This window comes from Pangasianodon hypophthalmus, chromosome 3, assembly GCF_027358585.1.
Source record: "Pangasianodon hypophthalmus isolate fPanHyp1 chromosome 3, fPanHyp1.pri, whole genome shotgun sequence".
Classification (NCBI taxonomy): Eukaryota; Metazoa; Chordata; class Actinopteri; order Siluriformes; family Pangasiidae; genus Pangasianodon; species Pangasianodon hypophthalmus.
In genome coordinates this window covers 15,023,458-15,047,753 of record NC_069712.1, presented here as the reverse complement: position 1 = coordinate 15,047,753, position 24,296 = coordinate 15,023,458, and the positions used below count along the sequence as shown (strand labels likewise).

At 40.4% G+C, this 24,296-nt stretch overlaps 1 protein-coding gene across 4 annotated transcripts in view; it reads left to right on the top strand.

Moving 5' to 3' along the window:
- smap1 (small ArfGAP 1) overlaps positions 1-24,181 on the top strand; it is a 107,321-nt gene extending 83,140 nt beyond the window's left edge. For all 4 annotated transcript variants that reach the window (XM_026936837.3, XM_026936828.3, XM_026936856.3 and 1 more), the window contains 3 exons: positions 19,567-19,789; positions 21,049-21,380; positions 23,025-24,181. In XM_026936837.3, the coding sequence (XP_026792638.1) occupies positions 19,567-19,789; positions 21,049-21,380; positions 23,025-23,153 (684 nt within the window). In that variant the 3' untranslated portion in view covers positions 23,154-24,181. The remainder of the gene's footprint in view (positions 1-19,566; positions 19,790-21,048; positions 21,381-23,024) is intronic.
- Positions 24,182-24,296: the final 115 nt, after the last annotated feature.

Below are 24,296 nucleotides of genomic sequence, written 5' to 3'. Positions count from 1 at the left end.
TTGCTGGTGCCAGATGGACTGCTCTGTATTTCAGAAACTCCTCGTCTCCTGGAATTTTCACACAAACAGTCTCTAGAGTTCACACAGAATGGTGTAAAGAACACAAACCATCCTGTGAACTCATATAACCACTCTTTAAAACTTTGGTGAGCAGAAAAGCATCTCAGAATGCAGAAGATGTCAACTGTTGAGGCAAATGGGCTACAGCAGCTGAAGACCACGTTTATATCCCTTTATGGACACTATTAACCCATCTTATAATGGCTACTTCCAGCATCATAATGCGCCATGTCACAAAGTACAAGTCTTCTCAAACTGGTTCCATGAACATGACAATGAGATCAGTGTACTCAGCCTCCCAAGTCACCAGATCTGAATCCAATAGAGCACCTTGGGCATGTGGTAGAATGGCAGATTGGCAGCATGAATGGGCAGCTGACAAATCTGCAGCAATTATGTGATGCAATCATGTCAACATGGAGCAGAATCTCAAAGGCATGTTTCCAACATCTTGTGAAATCCATGCCACAAATAATTGAGGCTGTTCTGAGAGCAAAGGGGTTCCTATCCAGTATTGGATTGGATATCCATCAAGAATATTGTGCGTGAGGGTCAGCCACAAATACTTGATGTTGTCTGACACAACACTTTTAGTCTTGGTGTTGCAGGACCTATAGGCAGCTCCACAAATATATGTCCTTGCTGTGCAGTGTGTCTCTTAGGCTGCGGTCCTGGAATATAAAGGATGCTTTCTCTTCATACACTTGTGCCTGGCCTGGACCCATGGGATTCTAGCATGAAGAGCAATTTGTATTTGATTTGGGAGGACTGGTGCACTGCTGGGACCTCCTCTCTCTTCCCTGTCCTCACCTAGGGAGAGTGAGAGAAACAGAGAGAGCAGTCTTGTGGCCTCGCAGGTCCTCATGCCTGGAACTGACAGAGGTAACAGAAAGCAGGCCAACATCTCTAACAAAAACTTCTGCCACATAATCCAATGGTTTATTAAGAAGTTTAAAAAGAGGTACACCAGCATCTTCCAATGCATGTGCTCATTCAGTGTGTACACACAAACGCACACATCCATTAGCCATAACTCAATCTACTGCTTCTGAATACCCATCATAAGGAATTAGGATTATGTCTCAAATGTGATATGTAACTGGAATGCTAAAGATAAAACATTTGTCAATATCTATTTAAACACTGTAGTATGCTAATGCATGTTAGATTATGCAGAGTTGCAAGTTGAATCTGTATACTCTCCTCTGCTACTTTCATCTTTGTTCTTTTACAACATGCTGAGCTTCATTGAGAGTCTGCTCTGGGATCGTGGCAGATTTGTTCTTTCTCACCTTGTTTGTCATTTGTTCAAAATGCGTGTGTGAAGAACACGTCAGCTTCGCCCAAGCTGTTATAATGGATTTGTCATTTTGGATACCATAAGAGATGTCAGTTGCAACAATGGGATTGTATTTGTGTGAGTAAGGATTTGTGTTGTCCCCAGCTTGAGTGAATTTATATTGGGTGTAGAGGAGAGAAAACACAGAGAGAACACAGAGGAGAGACGTGAAAGAGCAGGAATGAGAGAATGAGCCTCCACTCCACCCCTCCGCTGAGCCTTACTGTTCCTTGGGACCAAGCAATTGCATGGCAAAATTGTTGAACATGCGGAACAAAGCTCATTGGTTGGCTCAAGGTTTGTATCACAGCTCTCACTTCTGGCAGCTTCTCCATCCTCAAACGAAGCGAGAGGTGGGGGAGGTGCATTAATTCGCTTCTGCTCAACCTTCGTAAGAGACCACCAGGGTGCCTGTTCTCCATTCCTTTAGTGTGGCTGTAGACAACGGCATGTTAATCCAGTCTCTGGCTTGCCTCCTTTCACATCTGATTTGCCTCCTGCTCGCATTTCTCTCAGCTCTCCCAAGAGAGACACGTGCACATGTATACAGCAGTTTCCTTCCTAGAGCTCTGCAATGTTGCTATCTGATTGCACCGTTTTGTTTATTCCTCTTAACACTAATGCATCAAAGAATTTTTTTCCAGCTTTATTAAAAATCCTAACCAATTCTGCTTTGGTTCAGGTCTCTAACTGAAAAAATGTTTGTGTTAATTGTATTAGGTCTGTAGGTCTCTTTTAATGCCAGTCAAGTCACTTCTCATAGCTGCTCATATTAACAAGTATTCTTAGTCTTTTAGGGTTTTTCTCAGCTATTAGTCTGTTTGCTTATTCAGAATCTGAGCGGGTAAGAAACATATGGGAAGAGTAGTGATGGAAATTTACTCGCAAATGTCTTTCATTCATTGGTCGAAATGTGTTGACGGAAAATGGACGTTAAGCTTTTGCAAGGGTGTATAAAAATCATGGAAAACAAGCATGCACTGATAACACAGAGCTGGTGCTAAATAATAAATGGACACATAAATGATTTAGAAACATCAGTATTTTGAGAACTGTATACACTATTCCTGTTGCTTTTCAACCCAGATATCCAGAATGCAGCATACCACTGCACTCAAGTTAGTTTATTCAGCTTTTATGTTATAAAAATACTACCCTCAACTTGGAATACATAGCATGTTTAGTGAACTTCTTGAAATTCAGTAGAGTTTTGTTCTTACTGCAGTCGAGTCTCACCAGTTTGCTTTGAAGCAGACTGAGGTCACTTCTCGCAAGAGGTCTCTGATGGAGCTTTTAGCAGTAACAAGTCCTTTTCAGTAATGTAGGCTCAGTCACCCTTCTGCTCCTGAGCATTAGTTACAGTGCGAAGGTTAAGCCAACAGACTACATATATACAGTCAGGTCCATAAATATTGGGACAGTGACACAGTTTTGGTAATTTTGCCTCTGTACACCACCACAGTGGATTTGAAATGAAGCAGTCAAGATATGACTGAAGCGTAGACTTTCAGCTTTAATTCAAGGGGTTTAACAAAAATATTGCATTAACCGTTTAGGAATTACAGCCATTTTTTTTACAGAGTTCCTCTATTTTCACAGGCTCAAAAGTAATGGGACAATTGACTGATAAGCAGTTTCATGGCCAGCTGTGGCCTGTTTCCTCCTTATATCATGAGAAATTAAGGAGATAAAAGGTCTGGAGCTGATTCCAAGTGTTGAATTTGCATTTGGTAGCTGTTCATGGGAACTCTCAATATGCCGTCCAAAGAGGTGTTGATGCAAGTGAAGGAGGCCATCATTAGGCTGAAAAACCAAAACAGACCTATCAGAGAGATAGCAGAAACTTTAGGAGGGCCAAATCAACAATTTGGTACATTCTTAAAAAGAAGGAATGCACTGGCGAGCTCAGCAACACCAAAAGGCCTGGGAGACCACAGAAAACAACTAAAGTGGATGATTGGAGAATTCTTTTCTTATTGAAGAACAACCCCTTCACAACATCTAGCCAAGTCAGGAACACTCTGGAGGAGGTAGGCCTATCATTGTCAAAGTCTACAATCAAGAGCCACCTTCATGAATGTAAATACAGACGGTTTACCTCAAGATGCAAACCACTGGTAACACTCAAGAACACAAAGGCCAGATTAGACTTTGCTAAAAAACCTCTAAAAAAAAAAAGCCTGACCAGTTCTGATGCAAGATTAACTTGTACCAGAATGATGGGAAGAGAAAAGTAAGGAGAAGGAAAGGAAGGGCTCATGATCCAAAGCATACCACATCATCCGTCAAACATATGGAGGCAGTGTTATGGCATGGGCATGTTTGGCTGCCAATGGAACTGGGTCACTGGGGTTTATTGATAATGTGACTGTTGATAGAAGTAGCAGGATGAATTCTGAAGTGTACAGAGCTATACTTTCTGCTCAGATTCAGTCAAATGCTGCAAAACTGATAGGACAGCGCTTCACAGTACAGATGGATAACAACCCAAAACATACTGTGAAAGCAGCCCAAGAGCTTGGAAATTAAATGTTCTTAAATGGCCAAGTCAGTCACCTGACCTCAACCCAACTGAGCTGCTTTTCACTTACTGAAGACAAATCTGAAGGCAGAATGACCCACAAACAAGCAGCAACTGAAGATGGCTGCAGTAAAGACCTGGCAAATCATCTCAAGGGAGGAAACTCAGCATTTGGTGATGTCCATGGGGTCCAGACTTCAGGTAGTCATTGACTGCAAAGGATTTACCTCCGAGTAATAAAAATAATCCTAATATTTATGATTATATTAGTTTGTCCCATTACTTTTGAGCCTGTGAAAATGGAGGAACTCTGTAAAAAAAAATGGCTGTAATTCCTAAACGGTTAATGCAATATTTTTGTTAAACCCCTTGAATTAAAGCTGAAAGTCTACGCTTCAGTCACATCTTGACTGCTTCATTTCAAATCCACTGTGGTGGTGTACAGAGGCAAAATTACCAAAACTGTGTCACTGTCCCAATGTTTATGGACCTGACTACATATATATATATATATATATATATATATATATATATATATATATATATATATATATATATATATATATATATATATATATATATATATATTCCAGCCTGCTTCATTCTGAGAGGTATAGCTGTTCTCTTAAAGAGCACAGCCATTGATCCAATTGTGGCATTAAATTTTTTTTATTTTGACAGACATGTTTATCCAAAATGACTTGCAAATGACACAGGATACAATTCAAACATACAGCTGGGCATATGAGTTAAAGTAAAACTCCACCTTGAAACACATTAAATATGTTTATATTGATATACTCTCACTGTCCACTTTATTAGGAACACCTGTACATGTGCACATTTGTGTAGTTATCTAATCAGCCATTCATGTGGCAGCAGCACAGTGCATAAAATCATGATACTGGTCAAGAGTTTCAGTTCATGTTCACATCAAACATCAGAATGGGGAAAAAGTGTGATCTCTGTGACTTTAACTGTGGCATGGTTGTTGGTACCAGATGGGCTGGTTTGAGTATTTCAGAAACTGCAGCTCTCCTGGGAATTTCACACAGTACAGCCTCTAGAGTTTACACAGAAAGGTGAGAAAAACAAAAAGCATCCTGTGAGCGGAGGGTCTGCAGGCGGAAATATCTCGTTGATGAGATTGGAGGAGAATGACCAGACTGGTTTGAGCAGACAGGAAGTCTATATTAACTCAAATAAGCACTCTTTACATTCATGCTGAGCATCTCAGAACGCACAACACATCAAACCTTGACGAGGATGGACTACAACAGCAGAAGTCCACATCAGGTTCCACTCCTGTCAGCCAAGAACAGAAATCTGAAGCTATCATGGGCACAGACTCCCTGAAACTGGACAGTTGAAGACTGGAAAATGACCAGGTGATTTTTCTTTTTTCTAATCTTCAGTGTTCCAGTTTCGATGAGCCTGTGAGATGAGAATGGAACCCCATGTGGTCTTCTGCTGTTGTAGCCCATCCACTTCAAGGTTTGATGTTTTCTGCAAGCTGAGATGCCTCCGCTCACCACGGTTGTAAAAGATTATTTGAGTTACTGTAGACTTCCTGGCAGCTCAAATCAGTCTGGCCATTTTCCTCTGAGCTCTCTTATCAACAAGGCATTTCCACCCACAGAATTGTCTCTCACTCAATGTTTTTGGTGATAGGCTGATTAGATAACTGCATGAATGTACAGGTGTTCCTAATAAAGTGGATAGTGAGTGTATTTGTGAATCTGGTGCTAATATGTTGGTAGGCACTGTTTGTTTTTCCTGTGAGATGTTAGTGGTTGTATACTGCGCTGCCATTACAGGGGGACACAGCTAATGTTAGACTCTGAGATCCAGAGATCCAGTTAGAGGACATTACAGCAGAGACTTGGCAATCTACCGTGACAAGCATGCTGGCACCAACACCGGTATTAGCATGAAAGCTGAAGTTTTGGAACCTTGAGCAGAGTGTAAAGATGAGGAGGTGAGAGAATGGGACAGACTAAACGATTTAAGTGCTGCCGCAGCAGTCTCTAGGGAGAGATGTAGGAAGGCATAAATCCCTACTATCTTACTATCAGCAAGTGTGTAATGTTGGACTCCGTTAAAGAGAAAATAGACCAATCTGGCAATTAAAGTAGTTTAAACTGAAAAAAAAAAAATCAGCTCAGAATTTCATTACATTATTTTTCATTCATTTCATTTTAGATTTTGGATGCCACTGAAGATTAATTATAAAGGTTAAGACATAAGGCGTTCAGGGCCCGGCACCGGTTTTCTGGCAGTTCTGAGATTTGAACTTTTGAACCCTTACTCAGAGCCTTAATTGCTGAGCACCTGCTGTCTCAATGCCAATCTATATCAAGATCTGTATGCACTCACACAGCATATGGTTAGTACATTATATTTCCACTTAAAGCTGTGTGTTTGTGTGTACAAATTAGACACTGAAACTGCACAGAGCCAGTTGGAGATTTTATATATAAACATATCAGGTGCGTGTACATACACACAGCATTGAGCAGAGAGAGCATATGGTCTAGCTGGCACTACTGAGCAGTGATCTCACCAATGCGCAGTCAGTAAAGCATATTTATATTATATGTGTTTAATGAGGATTGAATGTACATACATTAACGCATGCCTCTGATGAAACCACACAGGGAATGCTAGTGGTAGAAGAAAGAAATCCAACACTCATTGTTGGACTGAAATTCCAACCTTCATGCATTGTGCTCTATGGAGTTAAAGGTTAGGTGAAAGCGACCAGATCATGGAGGCTCATCTGTCCTGCCACTCTGCTGAAACCTGGTATACAGTCAGGACAAAGTAGTCCTGCTTAGGTGTATGGCGGCACTGGCACACGACATGTCTTCCTGCAGTATGCCAATGGCCCTATTTTTTTTCATATATGACATTTCATTTAAGGGATTTTTTTTTTGTTATGAAGTTATGAAGGTTTATTGACACCAAACACATTTTGCAGAGAAAAAACATGCACAATGAGATTTTAAATCAAATACATGTAAATGCAGACTCCTGCACATTAAGACTTGCACTGCTGTACTGTAACGATGCGTCATTTTTTTCTTACTCTCTTAATTTTTGCATTTTTGTGGATGCTTGTACCACAGCTTCTTTAAGTTGTTTGTTTTGGGGTGTTTCTCCCGTCAGGCTCCTCTTTAGAAGGTGTAATGCATGCTCAATTGAGTTAAGGTCTGAGGATTGACTTGGCCAGTCTAAAATCTTCCACTGTTTCCCCTGACGAAGTCTTTTGTTTTGTTGGCAGTGTGTTTCGTGTCTTTGTCTTGCTGCATAATGAAGTTCCTTCCAATTAGATTGGATGCATTTAACTGGCAGACAGAATGTTTCCATAGACTTCTGAATTCATTCTGCTGCTACTACTGCCATGAGTTACATCATCAATAAGAATTAGTGAGACCGTTCCAGAAACAGTCATGCAAGCCCAAGCCATGACACTACCTCCACCATGCTTGACTGATGAGCTTGTAGGTTTTGGATCATGAGCAGATCCTTTCTTTCTCCACACTTTAGCCTTTCCATCACTTTGGTAAAGGTTAATCTTGGTTCATCTCCATATTTGTTTATATATTTCTGTTCTTGAAGTCTTCTTCAAATGGTAGATTGTGATAGCTTCACCCCTGCCCTATGGAGGTTGCTGCTGATGTCACTGACTGTTGTTTTGGGGGTTTTTCTTTACAGCTCTCACAATGTTTGTCATCAACTCTTCTCTTCCTTGGCCAACCTGTTTGATGTCCAGTTCTTACTACACCAGTGGTTTCTTTCATTTTCAGGACTTTGCAAATTGTTGAAGACCAGAGATCATAGCCAATACATGTTTGTTTATCCTTTTTAACAACAAATGCAGCTTCACAGGTGAAACCCAGGACTCAGACCAAGAGTAGACATTCAGAGCTAGTAACTGTTTAAACAATCACATGTTCTTATACTTTTTGTTCACTTGAAAAATGGGTGGATTCAAACCCACATGTTTTAAGTTGTCTAATGCATCTAGATGTAAATATCAGGAAAAGAAAGCTGAAATTCTGACCTATCATCTCATATTCATCTTTGGATCCCAAAATCAAATATCTTCAGTGTATAGCAAAAACTAAAGAATTGGCCTTGCTGTTCCAATACTTTTGGAAGGGACTGTATGTAGTAGTGGGAAAAAACCAATGCAAGGGGTTCACTTCACCTCCATTATCTATTAAAGAGAGAATAATGATTTTTTTTTTTATTCATTGACAGTACTAGCACTTGCAGCAGCACTTTGAACTCACATAGTCATTCTGAATTAACGAGGACAGTCTGTCTGCAGACGAGAGGACATAGCTTTGAGTCTAAAGACACAAAAATGTTCTAGAGTGGCACAGTGGTGCAATGGATAGAATTGTGTTTTTGTGCATGTTCTCCCCATGTACACGTGAGTTTCTTCTGGGTTCTCTAGTTTCCTCCCACCTCCCAAACCATGCCAGTAGGTGGATTGGTGACTCTAAATTACAAACAGTTTATGACTGTTTGTGTGCATGATGTCCTGCAATGGACTGGCATGTATGCGCATGAACACAAATACAGGTCATCATATATATGTGCATTACAGGGCTCTGAACTTGTGCTTTTTCATGGTTTTTTTTTTTTTTTTTTTTTTTTTTTTTTTTGCGCTTAGTGCAGATGGGCTCTCAGTAGGACTAATGCGTAATGAAAGCAGAGTTGTTTTGCTTTCTTTCCGCTACACTGCAGCTTGTATGGAAGCTGGCATTGTGGAGAATGCCTGTCACCATCACTCACTGCTGTTCTTCCTACCGGACTCTTTCGCTGCAGTATGTTAAGCACTTGACTGTCATGCAGAATAGCACTGTTTTATTTATCAGCCCATTTACCATAGCCCCGCTTTTCCGTGCCTGTTGGTTTTATTGCTGACTTTTTTTTTTCTTTTTTTTTTAACTTGGATCTTTTGGTGGTCTGGTTTTGTCCTAGCAGATTGCATTTCTCTTTGGCAGAGTTGTGCTGTTAGTGCCTCTGCTGTAATGACTGTTGTCTGGAAACTGACTCACAGGCAGACGTATGAACTGGGCTCAGGGCCATCTACTGCTACTGCCGTTTAAGTGCTGTCCATGTTTCTGTTAGACAATGTGTTTTATGTTTTTTGAGGCAAATTTGCTTCATCTGGACAAGAGAATATTATCACTGATTCTGCTTAAATGTTTTCTCTTCCTGTAAAATTATTAAAAAGTCACTGTAATGTTGGGGTTCTATCTCTCTCTCTCTCTCTCTCTCTCTCTCTCTCTCTCTCTCTCTCTCTCATACACACACCCACACACCCACACACCCACACCCACACTCGCATGCGCATACACACCCCCACACACACTTGTAAATGTGTATATGGTATATATTGGTTCTATCATCATATTTCTTGATCTTGCTCTCTTTGCTTTGTCAAGATAATTAATTAACTAATTAAACCCTGACATTTTTTAATGTTGTATTTTGTTTTGCTTTATTTTAGTTATTTTATTTAACTATATTCTAACCATGATTTAATTATTAAATTATATTTAATATTTAATTATAACCATGATTAATTATTTGTTAAATGTGATTAAACACATATGAACCAAAAAAAAAAAAAAAAGTTGGAAATGCAATAGTTAAAATGAACTTGGAGTTTATGTTGTCATCTTTGCAATACAGAAACTACGTTGGTGATTGGGAAGCTGTAAAATAACCGTCCAAAGTCGGGAAATTTGAATAAACAATTGGGAAAGAGTCCTCCCAGCTGTATGTAGCCATCCAGCTACTTGCATGGAATGTGAACATGTCCACTAGAGGCCAGATAATGAATAAGTGTGAATAACTGGTGTTAGGTATTAATTTAGATTAAACACATTTGGAACAGTTTGAAAGTTTGAAAGAAAAAGATGAATCAAAGACAAGTGTAAATAAAAGAGGCTATATAATAAGCCTCTGCATACAGTCTCTCAGTTGCATGCTTTAATTTTTAAATGTTTACCTAAATGTTTGGTTAACTACCCCAAAACTTTAACTAGCTAACTGAAACACTATATATACTGTATATAAATATATACACACACTATATAATTACTCTACATAAATAAAATAAAACTGTGTGAGCATGCATTTCATACCCATAGTGACAAAAGGAGCTGCAGCTCAACATTTCTCTCTCTCTCCCTTATCTCGCTGCACATCAGCACATTTTTTTATTTCTGAATACGTTGTGTGCTCATTATAGTGCTGCTTTGGAATAATGCCAGGTTTGCAGTCAGATTAAAGAGCTATATTGGCAATATCCGGACACACGTCCCTGCCTCAACCAATCAGCGTTTGTTGACTCACAGGCCCGCAGATACATATACATGATGTTAAGCTTATGAAAGACTGTGTGAATCCATCACTCACTTCTGCTCATCACACTTACCCATAAACCCCATCTCTGTTTTGTAATGCAAATATACTTCAATCCAGAAGTATAAATTACTTATGAGTTACTTGCTCTTTCTTCACTGGACCATATAAGCCTTGAAAATAGATAGCCAATGAACTAAGTACAAATATGGTGAAGTAGACATTTTTGTAAACATGCACACTGCTGACATATTTAAAGTCCATATCATAATATCTTTCTACAGCATTTATACAACATTTAAAAAAATATTTTAACATATATTTAAAATATATGTTAAAATTTTGTACCTAACTGTTTTGCAGATTTATTTATTTATTTAAATAATGTTACTTAAATATTTAAAAAAATCAAGATGTTTATTATTTATAACAGTTTTTTAATGCAACATACTCTATTTACTGTATTGCAGCAGTTTGTGAGCAAACCTATGTGCTATTTACACACTTTATGGCCAAAAGTTTGTGGACACCTGACCATCACACCAAAGTGTTTTTTGCACATCCCATTCCTGATTTAGTCTCCTGTTATAATAACCTCTACTCTTCTGGGAAGGCTAGATTTTGGAGTGTAACTGTGGGGATCTGTATGCAAAGACATTGTATACAATTGTGTGCTTCCAACTTTGTGACAAGTTTGGAGAAGAACCACATATCGGTGTGATTGTCAGGTGTCCACAAACGTTTGGCCATATGGTATATCATGTATCAGGGAAATGCATTTGAGAATCATATGATGATATTTTTGTCATATCACTCACCCCTAGTTGAGAACTTTACTGTCTTTTCTAAATGCTTAGCATGGCCGCAGATTTTCACAAAGCATTGGCATTGCTGGGTATTGAACTCTCATCATGTGGAAACTACCACCATAATCTCAATTAAATCTTTGTCTGCTGCATCTGTAGCATATGTGAGATTATCAGGGACAATTTCAGCATGTCTGCCGGTTCCTGAGAACAGAAAAACTGTTTCCTCAAACACACTTATAGGGACAGTATAGGGGCAATAATTATTTATGCAAAACATATTTTCGTAAAATACTTCAATGATTTTGCAAAGTTATGTGAAAATGATGTTTCGAATCTATATAATTCATCTTTTTAGAGATAGGACTATTTTTTTTTCTGCTTATGAGAGGAAAGACATTGTACTTATGTGTTACCAGTGCAGTTGTCTGGGTCTGATTGCACATGAACCCTCCAAACTATTCATGAAAGGAATTAACAGGGACTTCTTTTTATAGTATGGCTCCACTGTTGGAAAGATGCATAATATTATGTACATCCTGCTTCGATAAGAATTTCTCTAATGTCTGTCTCATTCTAAGATTGATTATTGTAGCTAAATATAAAAGCATATTCTAAAATATGCATATTTATGCATTTATTCATATTTATTGATGTCACTGATCAACTGCCCTTAGGCTTCCGTTAAATATTCCAGTAAACGTGTTTTCCATTCTTTCCTCAGTGCAGAGAGGTAATAGCTCATATGTTAGCAAGGGAAAGCACTTATTTAGAGAGCATGCTGTGGCAGTTCAAGGAGAAGTTGTGGAGTACCAGGCTAGGTTTAATGGAAGTGCAGTTCTGTGGAGAGAGGGCTTCAGGGTCAGATACGGTTCTTCATTCTCAAAGAATTTCTCAGATTTTTTGTATCCATGCCATAACCTCTAGTAAAATAATATTCTTTTTAGCACTCATAAAAACACCCACTCCCAACCATAACCAGATGTAAGAATTATGTCAATACTTTTGTATGCTTCTCTTTTATTGTCCTCTTTCTTGCTGTCGTCCTCAGTCTCACAGCATCAGTGGTCCAAAATGGCTTGACATTAAAGCTGTTGATGTCACTTTCTCTTCAGACACTCAGTTAGTGCGCCTGCTGGTGTGAACCGCCATCTTTACTAACTCCAAACAAACACATTTGTCATTTGAGAACCCTTTTGTTTGGTCTTTTCTTTCGTTGGCTCTCCTTTCTCAGCAAGTCTTTCTCTGGTTTCCCAGGCAGATGGAGGTTGCTGAGGGGAACTGGATTAGCCCAACCCAGCCCTGTACACCAGCAGAGTGCTAATTATCTGTGTACGGCTGCTAATCACACAAAGCCTGCTCTGTTTCACAGGAAGCTGCTGTGTGTCTGTGTGTGTCTGTGTGTGTCTGTGTGTGTCTGTGTGTGTCTGTGTGTGTCTGTGTGTGTCTGTGTGTGTCTGTGTGTGCCTGTGTGTGCCTGTGTGTGCACGCTAATGTAACTTTGGTTAGTTGAGAGTGGTTAGAACTGTAATATTTATGGCCTTCTCTGAATGTCAGGGATATACTACACAGTGCTGTGCAGTGCCTCTGTGTGTGAATATTCGTTGGTGTGTGATGTGTGCAATAGTTGCACAGCTTTAAGATCGCGGGTATATTTATAGCCCTCTGAGATCGAGTCTGTAATCAAGCAAACTTTCAGTAATGTGTGTACATGTATGCAGTAATGGCCTCCTCCTACAAATAGAAATACAGAGAAAGACAGCAGAGAGCAGAAGAATACGAATTATAGAGCAGTAGTCTTAGCTTCATGCATTATTAATCCTAATGGCTTTTGCCCTCTTTCCTTGTGGACGCCTTTGAGTGATTCGCTGATCACGTGATGTGTAGTGGTGGAGGGCTTGTGTAGTCTTTTTTTTCATAACCCCTGCTTCACTCTTAAAAAAATGAGATGCCTTTTGGTCACAAATCTTGCATGTCACAACACAAAGATGTGCATAAGTACTTATGTGCATTTTTTAGTTGTGTATGTGTTTACATGATCCTTCTGACAGAGCTTTAATCCTATATTTGTCTTCTCACACACTGCTGCTCTTCAGTACTGTTCTCAGTAACAACAGTCTGAGCTGAGTCCTTGCATCCCCTCAACACAGCACTGCATCTTACACTTCCAGGTTAATGGATTAAGAGTGGCCACCTCTTGTAGTTTCCCCCGCCAACCGAGCTTTGCTGTACCCATGCTGAATTGCCCAGGTACCACTCGAGCCCAGACAGATGGGTGGAGATATCAATACTGCAAACCATCAACTGGTCAAAAGCAGAATGTTCCAGTACTGCTTTATACTGGAATAGCAATCTTCATTTGTCTAGTAACTGTCCATCAAAGCTTCTTTGTCATTTTAAACCTGATTTTCTTGTGGACATCACAATTTTATCATACAATTTCCTGCTGCACATTTTTATTTACACACAGTAATTTTTTTGCTTGTTTGTTGTTGCTACTTGGTTTCATTTTTGCATTTCTTTCTGGAGAGCCGAGAAAAATCCAGCATCTTCAAGTTAGGCTTAATCTCAAATAGCTTTATATTCACCCAATTTACTACCTGCATAGGGTGTCACATAAGGGAGTTGCACACCCTACCGAGTGTAGGGTGCACTATGTACATGCACAATAGATCACACTACATGCACAGTAGACCACTATTTGAGGTACAGCTACAGAAATTGCATGCTTTTGTTGTATTTTAATGTATATTGATAAACTTGTTACTTAAGCCTCTTTGTATTTTCACTAGGATATTGGCACACTTGGCTGGTTGGCTCACTCTGGAAGGGAGATGTCAAATGAGATATGGTTCTTTTTTCTTTTTTTTTTTTTTTTTTGTAAAAATCTGAAAGCCTCAAGTGTGCATGTGTTGCAGTGATTTTATCACGGGTAACAGCACCTTAGACAAGACACAAAGCAATAAACAATTCTTACACCATGCAATATATAGCTTTGGTTTCTAAGAAACATAATGGGCAAAGATTGAAATTCTATGTACAGAATAATGGCTACATTATGACCGTTTGTTTGGTGTAAAACTTGCTGCATTAAAGCAGAATTCAGTTATTGAGATGCAGTCACAGGTGTGCATGCAGTGGTATTAAAATTTCTACACACCCCTGCCAAAGTGGCAGGTTGTTTGATGCAGAAACATGAAACCAAGATAAATCGTTTTCCAACTTTAATGTTATATTGCATTTTAGGGGGAAAATTGAAAGTGAAAAAAATACCGTAACCTGGTTGCATAAGTGTGCACACCCATAAACTAATACTTTGTTGAAGCACCATTTGATTTTATTACACCACTCAGTCTTTTTGGTTAAGAGTCTATCAGCGTGGCACATCTTGACTTCCCAATATTTTCGCACTCTTTGCAAAAACGTTCCAAATCTGTCAAATTGCAAGGGCATCTCCTGTGCACAGCCCGCTTCAGGTCACCCCAGATTTTCAATTGGATTCAGGTCTGGAGTCTGGCTGGGCCATTCCAAAATGTTGATCTTCCTTTGGTGAATCCATTGCTCTGCTGATTTGGATGTATTCTTTAGGTTGTTGTCATGCCAAAAGGTGAAAATCCTCAGCAGACGTCTGAAGGTTTTGCATCAAAATGCTGCCACCACCATGCTTCACCATGGGTATGGTGTATTTTTGGTGATTATATATTACACCGATCAGCCATAACATTAAAAAACTAACAGATGAAGCAAGTGAACAATCAGTTCTCGAAATTGATGTGTTGGAAGGTTGGAAGCAGGAAAAATGGGCAAGCGTAAGGATCTGAGTGACTTTGACAAGGGCCAAATTGTGATGGCTAGACGACAGGGTCAGAACATCTCCAAAACGACAGGTCTTGTGGGGTGTTTCCGGTATGCAGTGATTAGTACCTACCAAAAGTGGTCCTAGGAAGGACAACCGGTAAACTGGTGACAGGGTCATTGATGCATGGGGAGAGAAGCCTAGCCCTTCTGGTCCAATCCCACAGAAGAGCTACTGTAGCACAAATTCCTGAAAAAGATTATGCTGGCTATGATAGAAAGGTCTGAGAACACACAGTGCATCGCAGCCTGCTGCGTATGGGGCTGCGTAGCTGCAGACCGGTCAGAGTGCCCATGCTGACCCCTGTCCACCTCCGCATGTGCCTACAATGGGCACGTGAGCATCAGAACTGGACCATGGAGCAGTGGAAGAAGGTTGCCTGGTCTGATGAATCTCATTTTCTTTTACATCATGTGGATGGTCGGGTGCGTGTGTGTTGCTTACCTGGGGAAGAGATGCACCAGGATGCACTATGGGAAGAAGACAAGACGGTGGAGGCAGTGTGCTGCTCTGGTCAATGTTCTGCTGGGTCCTGGTATTCATGTGGATGTTACTTTGACACGTACCACCTACATTGTTGCAGACCAAGTGCACCCCTTCACAGAAACGGTATTCCTTAATGGCAGTGGCCTCTTTCAGCAGGAAACTGCAAAACATGTGACACTGCAAAAATTGTTCAGGAATGGTTTGAGGAACTTGTCAGGGAGTTCAAGGTGTTGATATGGCCTCCAAATTCCCCAGATCTCAATCTGATTGAGCATCTGTGGGAGGTGCTGGACAAACAAGTCCGATCCATGGAGGTCTCACCTCGCAACTTACAGGACTTAAAGGATCTGTTGCTAAGGTCTTGGTGCCAGATACCACAGCACACCTTCAGAGGTTTTGTGGAGTCCATGCCTCAATGGGTTAGCACTGTTTTATCTTTTTTTTTTTTTTTTTTTTGGCCATATGGTTTGGGTGATCATATGTATGTTTTGGCAAAATGTGCATGTTTTGGCTTCCATCCAGCCAACTTATTCCATAGCCCAGATATGTGAAGAATATGGAATTTTGTTGTCACATGTAGGGAACCACCAGTACTTGCTAGAAATTCCTGCAGCTCCTTTAATTTTGCTGTAGGCCTCCGGGCAACATCCATGAGCAGTTTTCTCCTGGTCTTCTCATCAATTTTGGAGGGATGTCTTCTTGGTAATGTCGGTGTTGTGTCATATTCGCTCCACTTGTTGATGATTGTCATTACTGTGTTCCAAGCCCTATGTTTACCATAGCTTCTGAAGTAGGATGCGACCAAGATGATGTCATCAAAATCCTATACTACTACCTAACAGGAATTTGAATGTCATTGGTTGATTCTGAACACAGCCACATGAAAACAGTTATAAAAGGGTGTGTATACTTGTGCAACCAGGCTATTAAATGTTTCTGATTGTCTGTTTTTGCTTTATTTTTATGGGTTGCAATTTAACATTAAAGTAGGAAAAAGTTCTTACATAATTTATATTTTATTTCATTCACTTGATATCTTAACAGTGGTATGTAGACTTATACACTGTATAACAAGGATTTTACAATGGCTTTAAATGATCAGATTTTAGAAGAGTATCATTTGACTACTCGTGCATATCAACTGATCCCCAGAGGACTTTTACAAGAAACATCATGCATAGTCCCGGGTTTTGATTTGTTACCAAGTTGTGCCATGCTGCACTGTTCTCTGGAAAAGTGCTAATATTCCGACTGTGCTTTCACCCCAGTCCTTCACACTCTGTCCCCAGAGACATCACTGCTTCTCCAGCCTTCTGAACACCACAGTGCCCGTTCAGCCCTCCGGCTTTGAAGCTCTGACACATAGGCAATGGGAGAGCTGAGGTGTGACAGAGTGTCTGAGTCTATGCCCTTTCACTCTTTCTGTTTTTCATTTGTCATGTTACTTCTGTTCATCAGTCGTCTTTTACTGGGCCTCTAGCAGTGGAGCTGAGCCATTCTTCTTTGTTTTTGCTCAGTTCATTTGCATCCAAATGATGTTATGTAGCCTCCCTCTTTCCTCATCACTCTTGGTTTCATGCCTTTGAGTGATGAGCTTGTGGGAAAGCTATAGAGGGTGAAAAGTATAGTAATTAGCTATGTAGTGTAGCCTCAAAGCTACGACTCAGCTCTTGACAGGCCTTGCTGTACACCTGTCTTTACAGAGAAGTAAATTGCTTTCACATAAATGACTGAACAAAGATGGAGTAGAAACCATAGGCTGTGCACACACAGGAAAAGGGCCCCATACATTTCTGTTAAGACTGTGTTAAGACTGATGTCAGGCTTTTAAGATTCTAAGTAAAGACATTACTGGGTCTTCTTGCCAGGAGGCGGAGACGCTAAGGAGAGAGAGAAGAACTCAAAGCCTTGAGTTGACATATAAGGTGTTTGGCTGGTTATTAATTTTCTCATTTGACAATATCAGCCTGAATCACATTAAAATAATTTTTAAAAAAAAAAGGCTTGAAAAAAAATGGAGTGGGGATGTAATTAGCTTGTGTAGGTATGTTGGAGTAAATGTAAGTATAAATATATGTAATGGCTGTTAAATTGCGGTAGATGCTGCGTTCAAATTCTTAAAGCTGCCTCAGAGTTTTTATCTGTAGAGGGGCATTGATGATGACTTACAACCAGCACTTAGCTGGATATCATTTACCAGAAATGGTTATTATGCCACCTTCAGAAGGAATTTTAAGAAATGGCAAGCAAGAGCACCATCCCATCAGCAAAAAACGTATGCCTCAGCAGAACTAAACACACATTTTACTTAAGGAAATGCCCACACTATGTGGCTTCGGAGGCTTCAGTCCTGCTGGGATCAGCTGCAGTGGTGCCTTTGTAAATGCTGTAGAGGGGCATTGATGATGACTTACAGCCAGCACTTAGCTGGATATCATTTACCAGAAATGGTTATTATGCCACCTTCAGAAGGAATTTTAAGAAATGGCAAGCAAGAGCACCATCCCATCAGCAAAAAACGTATGCCTCAGCAGAACTAAACACACATTTTACTTAAGGAAATGCCCACACTATGTGGCTTCGGAGGCTTCAGTCCTGCTGGGATCAGCTGCAGTGGTGCCTTTGTAAATGAATTCAGGTGTAATGGCTGTACACACTCTATCACATTGTAAGTTTGCTCCATCCATAGAGATTCAAGTTTGTACATGTGAGAACTGTGCACAAGAAGTGCCATCAAATATAAATAAGCAAGTCCAAGTCTTTTAGCCTCAGGTACCAAGCAGGTTTTGGGTATTACATATCATGTTGCAAGTCCTCCAAGTCCTCCAAGTCTTTTCCACATCTTAATGTCCTTTTTGTTACATGCTAATTAATTAATATCAACTCCATCTTGTTCTTTACCGTAGCTGTCTGTATGGATTTTGTGCCTCTGCATTACTTTTCTCTTTATAAAAACCAAGGTGCTGAAATAGAGAAGCAGCACGCCGAACTGCAAAAAATAGCCTAGTGATATAAATTCTAATTAAACCTATATTAAACTATTATATTAGACATGTTTATGTGGGTATACAGCATTTTTTAGCACATTTGCATAGTCATTGAACAGTACAGCCACTAAATGTTTTTACAGACCTTAGCACTGGCAATAGATACAAATTGAATAATATATAGACTCACCATCCTCTTTATTAGGAACACCTCTTCAAGTACTGCTTATTCATGCTATTATCCAATGCATAAAAATCATGCAGATATAGGTCAGGATCTTCAGTTAAAGGTCACGTCAAATAGCAGAGTGGGGGGAAAAAATGTGATCTCAGTGACTTTGACCGTGGCATGGATGTTGGTGCCAGACAGACTGCTTTCAGTATTTCAGAAATTGCTGATCTCCTGGGATTTTCTCACATAACAGTCTCTAGACTTTACACAGAATGGTGTGATAAACAAAAAAACAAAAATTGGTTTGAGATGACAAGAGGTCTACAGTAACTCAAATAACCACTCTTTACAACCGTGGTGAGCAGAAAAGCATCTCAGAATGCTCAACATGTCAAACTTTGAGGTGGATGGGCTACAGCAGCAGAAGACCACATCAGGTTCCACTCCTGTCATCCATTTGAGGCTACTGTAGGCACTGGTTCACCGAAACTGGACAGCTGACTTGGACAGATTGGAAAAAGACCAGGAAATGTTTTTCCAGTACTCAACTGTCCAATTTTGGTGAATACTAATGAACTGATACTGATGATTATACTGATGAACTCCATATGAGCCTCATGTTTGCTGGTGAATTGCGTGATATGCATATATATGTCACATTCTACACACCAGTATCCGCATATGAAGAATTGCTAATTAATTCTGAGATGTTGTAGGATATGTTAGGAGTAAGGGTTTTTTTTATTCTAGTAGCTGTTGGACAAGGTGAAAGCAGTAGCTACTTCCTTATTATTTTCTGATATGCAGCAACACAGTACTAAGCATATATTAATAAGAGTTACAGTGATGGTCTTACAACTCGAGTTGCATACAAAGTGCTTCTTGAAGTTGTTGCATCTTGTGCAGTATGCTACATGGTATCACAAAGCTGATTGTCCTCTGATCTGCGCAGGTCAATTCCGCTAAAGCAGCTGGGAGCACACCTGCAGGCCCTGGTGTGGGAGCTACCTCGGGCACTGCAGGCACAGCAGGAGCCGCTCCAGTTCAGTCTGATCTGGACCTGTTCAGTGAGAACAGCAGCAACAAAGCAGAGGACTCCACCAAGAAACCTCTCTCCAAGGACTCTATCCTCTCCCTGTATGGGTCAAGCGCTGTCCCACAACAACCTGCACAAGGTACACAGTATACCACACTCACAAATATGGACTTAAGAGACCTGGGCATATTATGAACTAGCAGTGCGTTTCAGAGAAGAGAAAAATAAGAAGGGGACCATGAAAAGGGGTTTCGATAGATGTTTAAGTAAATTCAGCCTATCTGTGTCTGCCTGTTTGTTTGTATGTGTGTCTCTCTGTGCATGTCTTTCTATGCCTTTCTGTCTGTCTGTCTTTGTGTATATGAATGGAACATTGAGTCAATCTGTTACAGTGGTTTTGTGTGTGTGGTTTGTCAGAACACACAAGACAAACTTCCAAAGGCCTAGAACACTAATGTTTTTTAGAATAGTAGGAGGATTGTAGCTGTTTGCAGGCTGTCCTGCAGGCTGTCCTTCAGACCGTCTGGCAGGGTAGTAAACAGCAAGTAATAATGTGTGAAAGCACATGTTATTTTGTCTGTTTAAATAGTGTCAAGCTTTGATGCAGATGTCACACTGAATCTAAGAAAGACTACAGTATATACACCATCTTAACGATGTTGGGCAAGATATGTAAATGTAAAATGTAGCTGCGTGTTTCTCTTAAAAAAAAAAAAAAAAAAAAAAAAAAAAAAGTTGATGGATTAAAAATGTACACTATGGTAAGAATGCTGTGGTATGTTTGATAAAATAGTGTAACTCTGCTACAACACTTCTACCTTACTACTATATTAAACAAGTAGCTTCAGTGCATATAGCAGTACTACTGCATTTCCTTAAATACATTCATCCTGCTACAGCAGCAGCCTTTCTGTTTCTGATCTGATGAAAAGAAAACATGAACCAGCCTTTAGCCCATAACTGAATGTGAGTATCAATCATTTAGCCATTGAATGGTTCTATGATTCAGCACTGTGAAAAGTGAACGCAGTTTAAAAGCTCCTGCCTGGCTCAGCCTCCAAGTAGCACTGTTTAAACAGCACATTTCCCCAAAAGTTCATCCTCCAAATGAAGGCTCTGCCATTTCTCCACTGTCAAGTCACCTCTTAATAAGCCCTTTCAGCCAACACACCTCCTTCTTCCTCTCTCATCTCAAAGATCACTTGAGGTGAATTGGCCTGGCACTGCATATTAGTGCATGCTTCATTTTGGGTCTGTCTGTGGGCTTTTGTGTACTCCTTTTTCTTGCCATTTTTTTCTTGGTGTTTGTGTGCTGGCTGATCTTTGTTGTTGTTTGTATGTATGCCATTGAAAGAGTGTTTACCCAGGTTTTTCATTTTGTTTTCTCTCTCCCTCTAGCTGCTATGTTCATTGGTACGTCTCAGATGCCATTTCCTGCTCAGCCTCAAGCTAACTTCCCTGCCTTCCCAGCTATGGGCGGCCCCATGCCGCCCACCACCATGATGGGCGCAGTTATGGGCCAGGGCGGGGCTATGATGGGCCAGAATACTGGGATGATGGTTGGCATGACTATGCCCAATGGCTTTATGGGAAACGCCCCGGCGGGAGTAATGGGGGTGGCGCCTGGCATGATGGGAGCGCAGGCTGGAGCAATGCCAGCAGGCGTTGTGCCCCCACAGAACATGTACGCCATGCAGCCTGGCCAGCAGACCCAGTGGAGCATGGGACAGGTAAAAGACCCAACCTGCCGTATTTATAATATAGTCAGACACAAAGATACTGAATCTGCTGATGGCATCATGTGAAAGCATTTGCTGGAGATTCAGTGTGCCAAACACTTAACACAGCACTTTTGTCAGCCCACAGTGGTCTTAGCTAATGCACTGTATCTCATCTCAGAGGGCTGAGCTTTCACTCGAATGGTGCCCACATCAGCAAATCTATATGATGCCCAGCTAGTGCTTCTGGTGGGTGGATCATCAGTATAATGCAAGCCAGGCTGTATAAAGATTTCCAAAAGCACAGATGGTATTAAACTAAGTTTGAATTTGGGCACTTCCTTCAAAAGGAAGTTGATAGTCCCTGAAAATCCAGCAGAACGTTTACAAAACTAATAAAAATCCATGGATAAATGAAACCTTTTAGATATTTGAAGGTTGCTTCATCCCAGATGTTTACAGGATTTGATACTACAAATTAGCCAGTGATATTTTTGATCATTTACAATGAAGCCATCATCTAAAGAGCCTGTCGTATTCTCCCATCAGAATTATAAAGATCATTTAACAGCATCTAATCTTCAGTCACCTCCCGTTTAAAGGTGCTCATTCAAAATGAGGGTCTTATTAATTAGGACTGTCACAGTTTTGCCACACAGAAAATTACTGCTGTATCTTGGGGACATGCAGTAGAACAGGTACTCATAATAAGTTACTGTGATAAATCCCACCTCCTGCCCTATGATTGGCTAATAGTTCACATCACTTCAACCATAACACAGCAGTTGACCTTAGGAAATGGTGCACTTTATGTGTAGTACTCTGTGTAGTATAAACTATTTAAGGGTCCCCAGAGGGAAAAAAACATGTTTCAAAGAGTGTGTTCAGAATATTTATAGAAAACAATAAATGTATAAGAAATATTTTTGTGTTCTGAATATATTACCAGATAACTTCTCATAACCGACAGCATTGCAGTGACCATGGCAGCCATACTTGGCATGTATCATCACTCAGTCCTCACTGCTTTTAGAACCCCAAACTCTACAAGGTTAATTATGTATTATAAATCCAGCATGCATCTCACATACTGTAAGTGCAACCCTAATTGTAAGTAAGTCCCCTCACTGCAGTGTCCCTTTGCAACTGTGAGTGTCCTGGAAATATAAGGCATTCAATAGAACGTTCAAAAAGCCACTGCTACAGACTTTGTTGGCTGTTCTGGTTAGAGTGACTGTATCTGGGGTAACAGGTCTCAAATGAAAGCAGTAGTCTTTTGTGCCTGGTGTGAACTTCAGTTAGGCTGAGTTATACAATGCTCTCGAGAGCCTAAAGGTCATGAAAGGTGAGCCAAGAATAGAGATTTTCAGTGTACTGCTTTGAATAAAAGCTGCTTTTTGAACAATGAGGTGTTTGATTTTTTGATAATTTCTTTCGTCATGATTTTGGAGAGATGTAGTAAGGACAGGAATAGATATAAAAAGAAATGGGCTAGAGATGAAGCACTGCTGGAAAACAAAATCATAGATAGATTACTAGACTGAGAAGAGGATTAGAAGTGCAAGATGTTGGCTGCTAACATGGTAATACCTGATTTCTCTCTTTCTGTAATTTTAAAGCTCATTACACCTCTGTTTTCACTCTTTTTTTGACTAGATGAACCAGCAAATGTCTGGGCTGAACCTGAACGGTGCCCCCATGGCCTTTGGGCAGCCCGGGACCGCTATGGGGGGCTGGGTGGGACCTCCTTCTGGTCAGACCCTCAGTACCCAGCTCTGGAAGTGAGTGAGTGAGGGAGACAAGGAGGACAATAAAGGGTGCAGCATCCCTCCAACCCTCCATCTCCCCTCCCTTGACCAAACGCCAGAGCACACCAAGAGTTTTATCCACGTACTGCTCTTTTTTCCCTCCCTCTTCTTTCCAACCATAACTCTTTTACTGGAGGTTGTCAGTTCAACCTTGCCCCTGTGAGTCAACTGAGTGATCGAGAGTGTGAAGAGTTAAAGAGACTGGCAGCTTTGTCCGTCTTATTTGCAGTTTTTTTTCTTCTTCTTCTTCTTCTTCTATATATTTTTTGGGTTGAAAAAAAATTACATATCAGCGAAGAAAGCTGCTGGACCAATATACAAGCGTCTAATATATCATTACCAAATCGATAGTGAATAATAGTATTTAAATGGCAGAGATATGGCTATCATGTTTGTGACCGCCGCCCCCACCACCCGCCCCCTTTACCCTGACCAGTGTATATGCCCCATATCCTGAAGCCCTGTAGCAGCTATCGTATGATCCAATGTACTGTATGTAAGCATAAGATAGAGAAGCAGTCAATCCCCCCCTCTCACCTCTCCATCCCTGTACAAGCCCATCAGCTCCATCACCCTCGTCCATCTTTTACTGTGATGTTTTAATGTGTGCATTACAGAGAAGCACAGATAGCAACAGGCAAATAAACCTGGACGACTCAACAGCAGTGTAACGGCCAATGGGAGAAAGGGGCACGAATAAGTAATTGAGCTACAGGGAACAAAAATGAGAGTGGGAGGTGTCTACAGAAAGAATTTGTGTGCGAATAGGAAATAAATTTTAGCTGATTTTTAGAACCGAACAAACGTGCACATATGAACATGCTAGTCCCTTGACTGTGGCAGAGTGAAAGTCCACTCAGACAGGGTCCCTCTGCTGTGCAATAATGTGAGCATCCACACCTCGTCATCCAGGTTTATTTCTATAATGTGTTTACATTTTTCTGGTGCCTAGTACAGAGGAAAAAAAATGTTATTTCCGTGCATTAAACAGTGAGTAGCCATGAACTTTTGTGTGATTCTTTTTTTCTTAATGCCTCATTTATTGTAAAGTTCTCATTTTGTTTAATGGTTATATTTTTTTCCTTCTTTTTTTGCTTTTAAAAGAGGGTCATTTGGAATA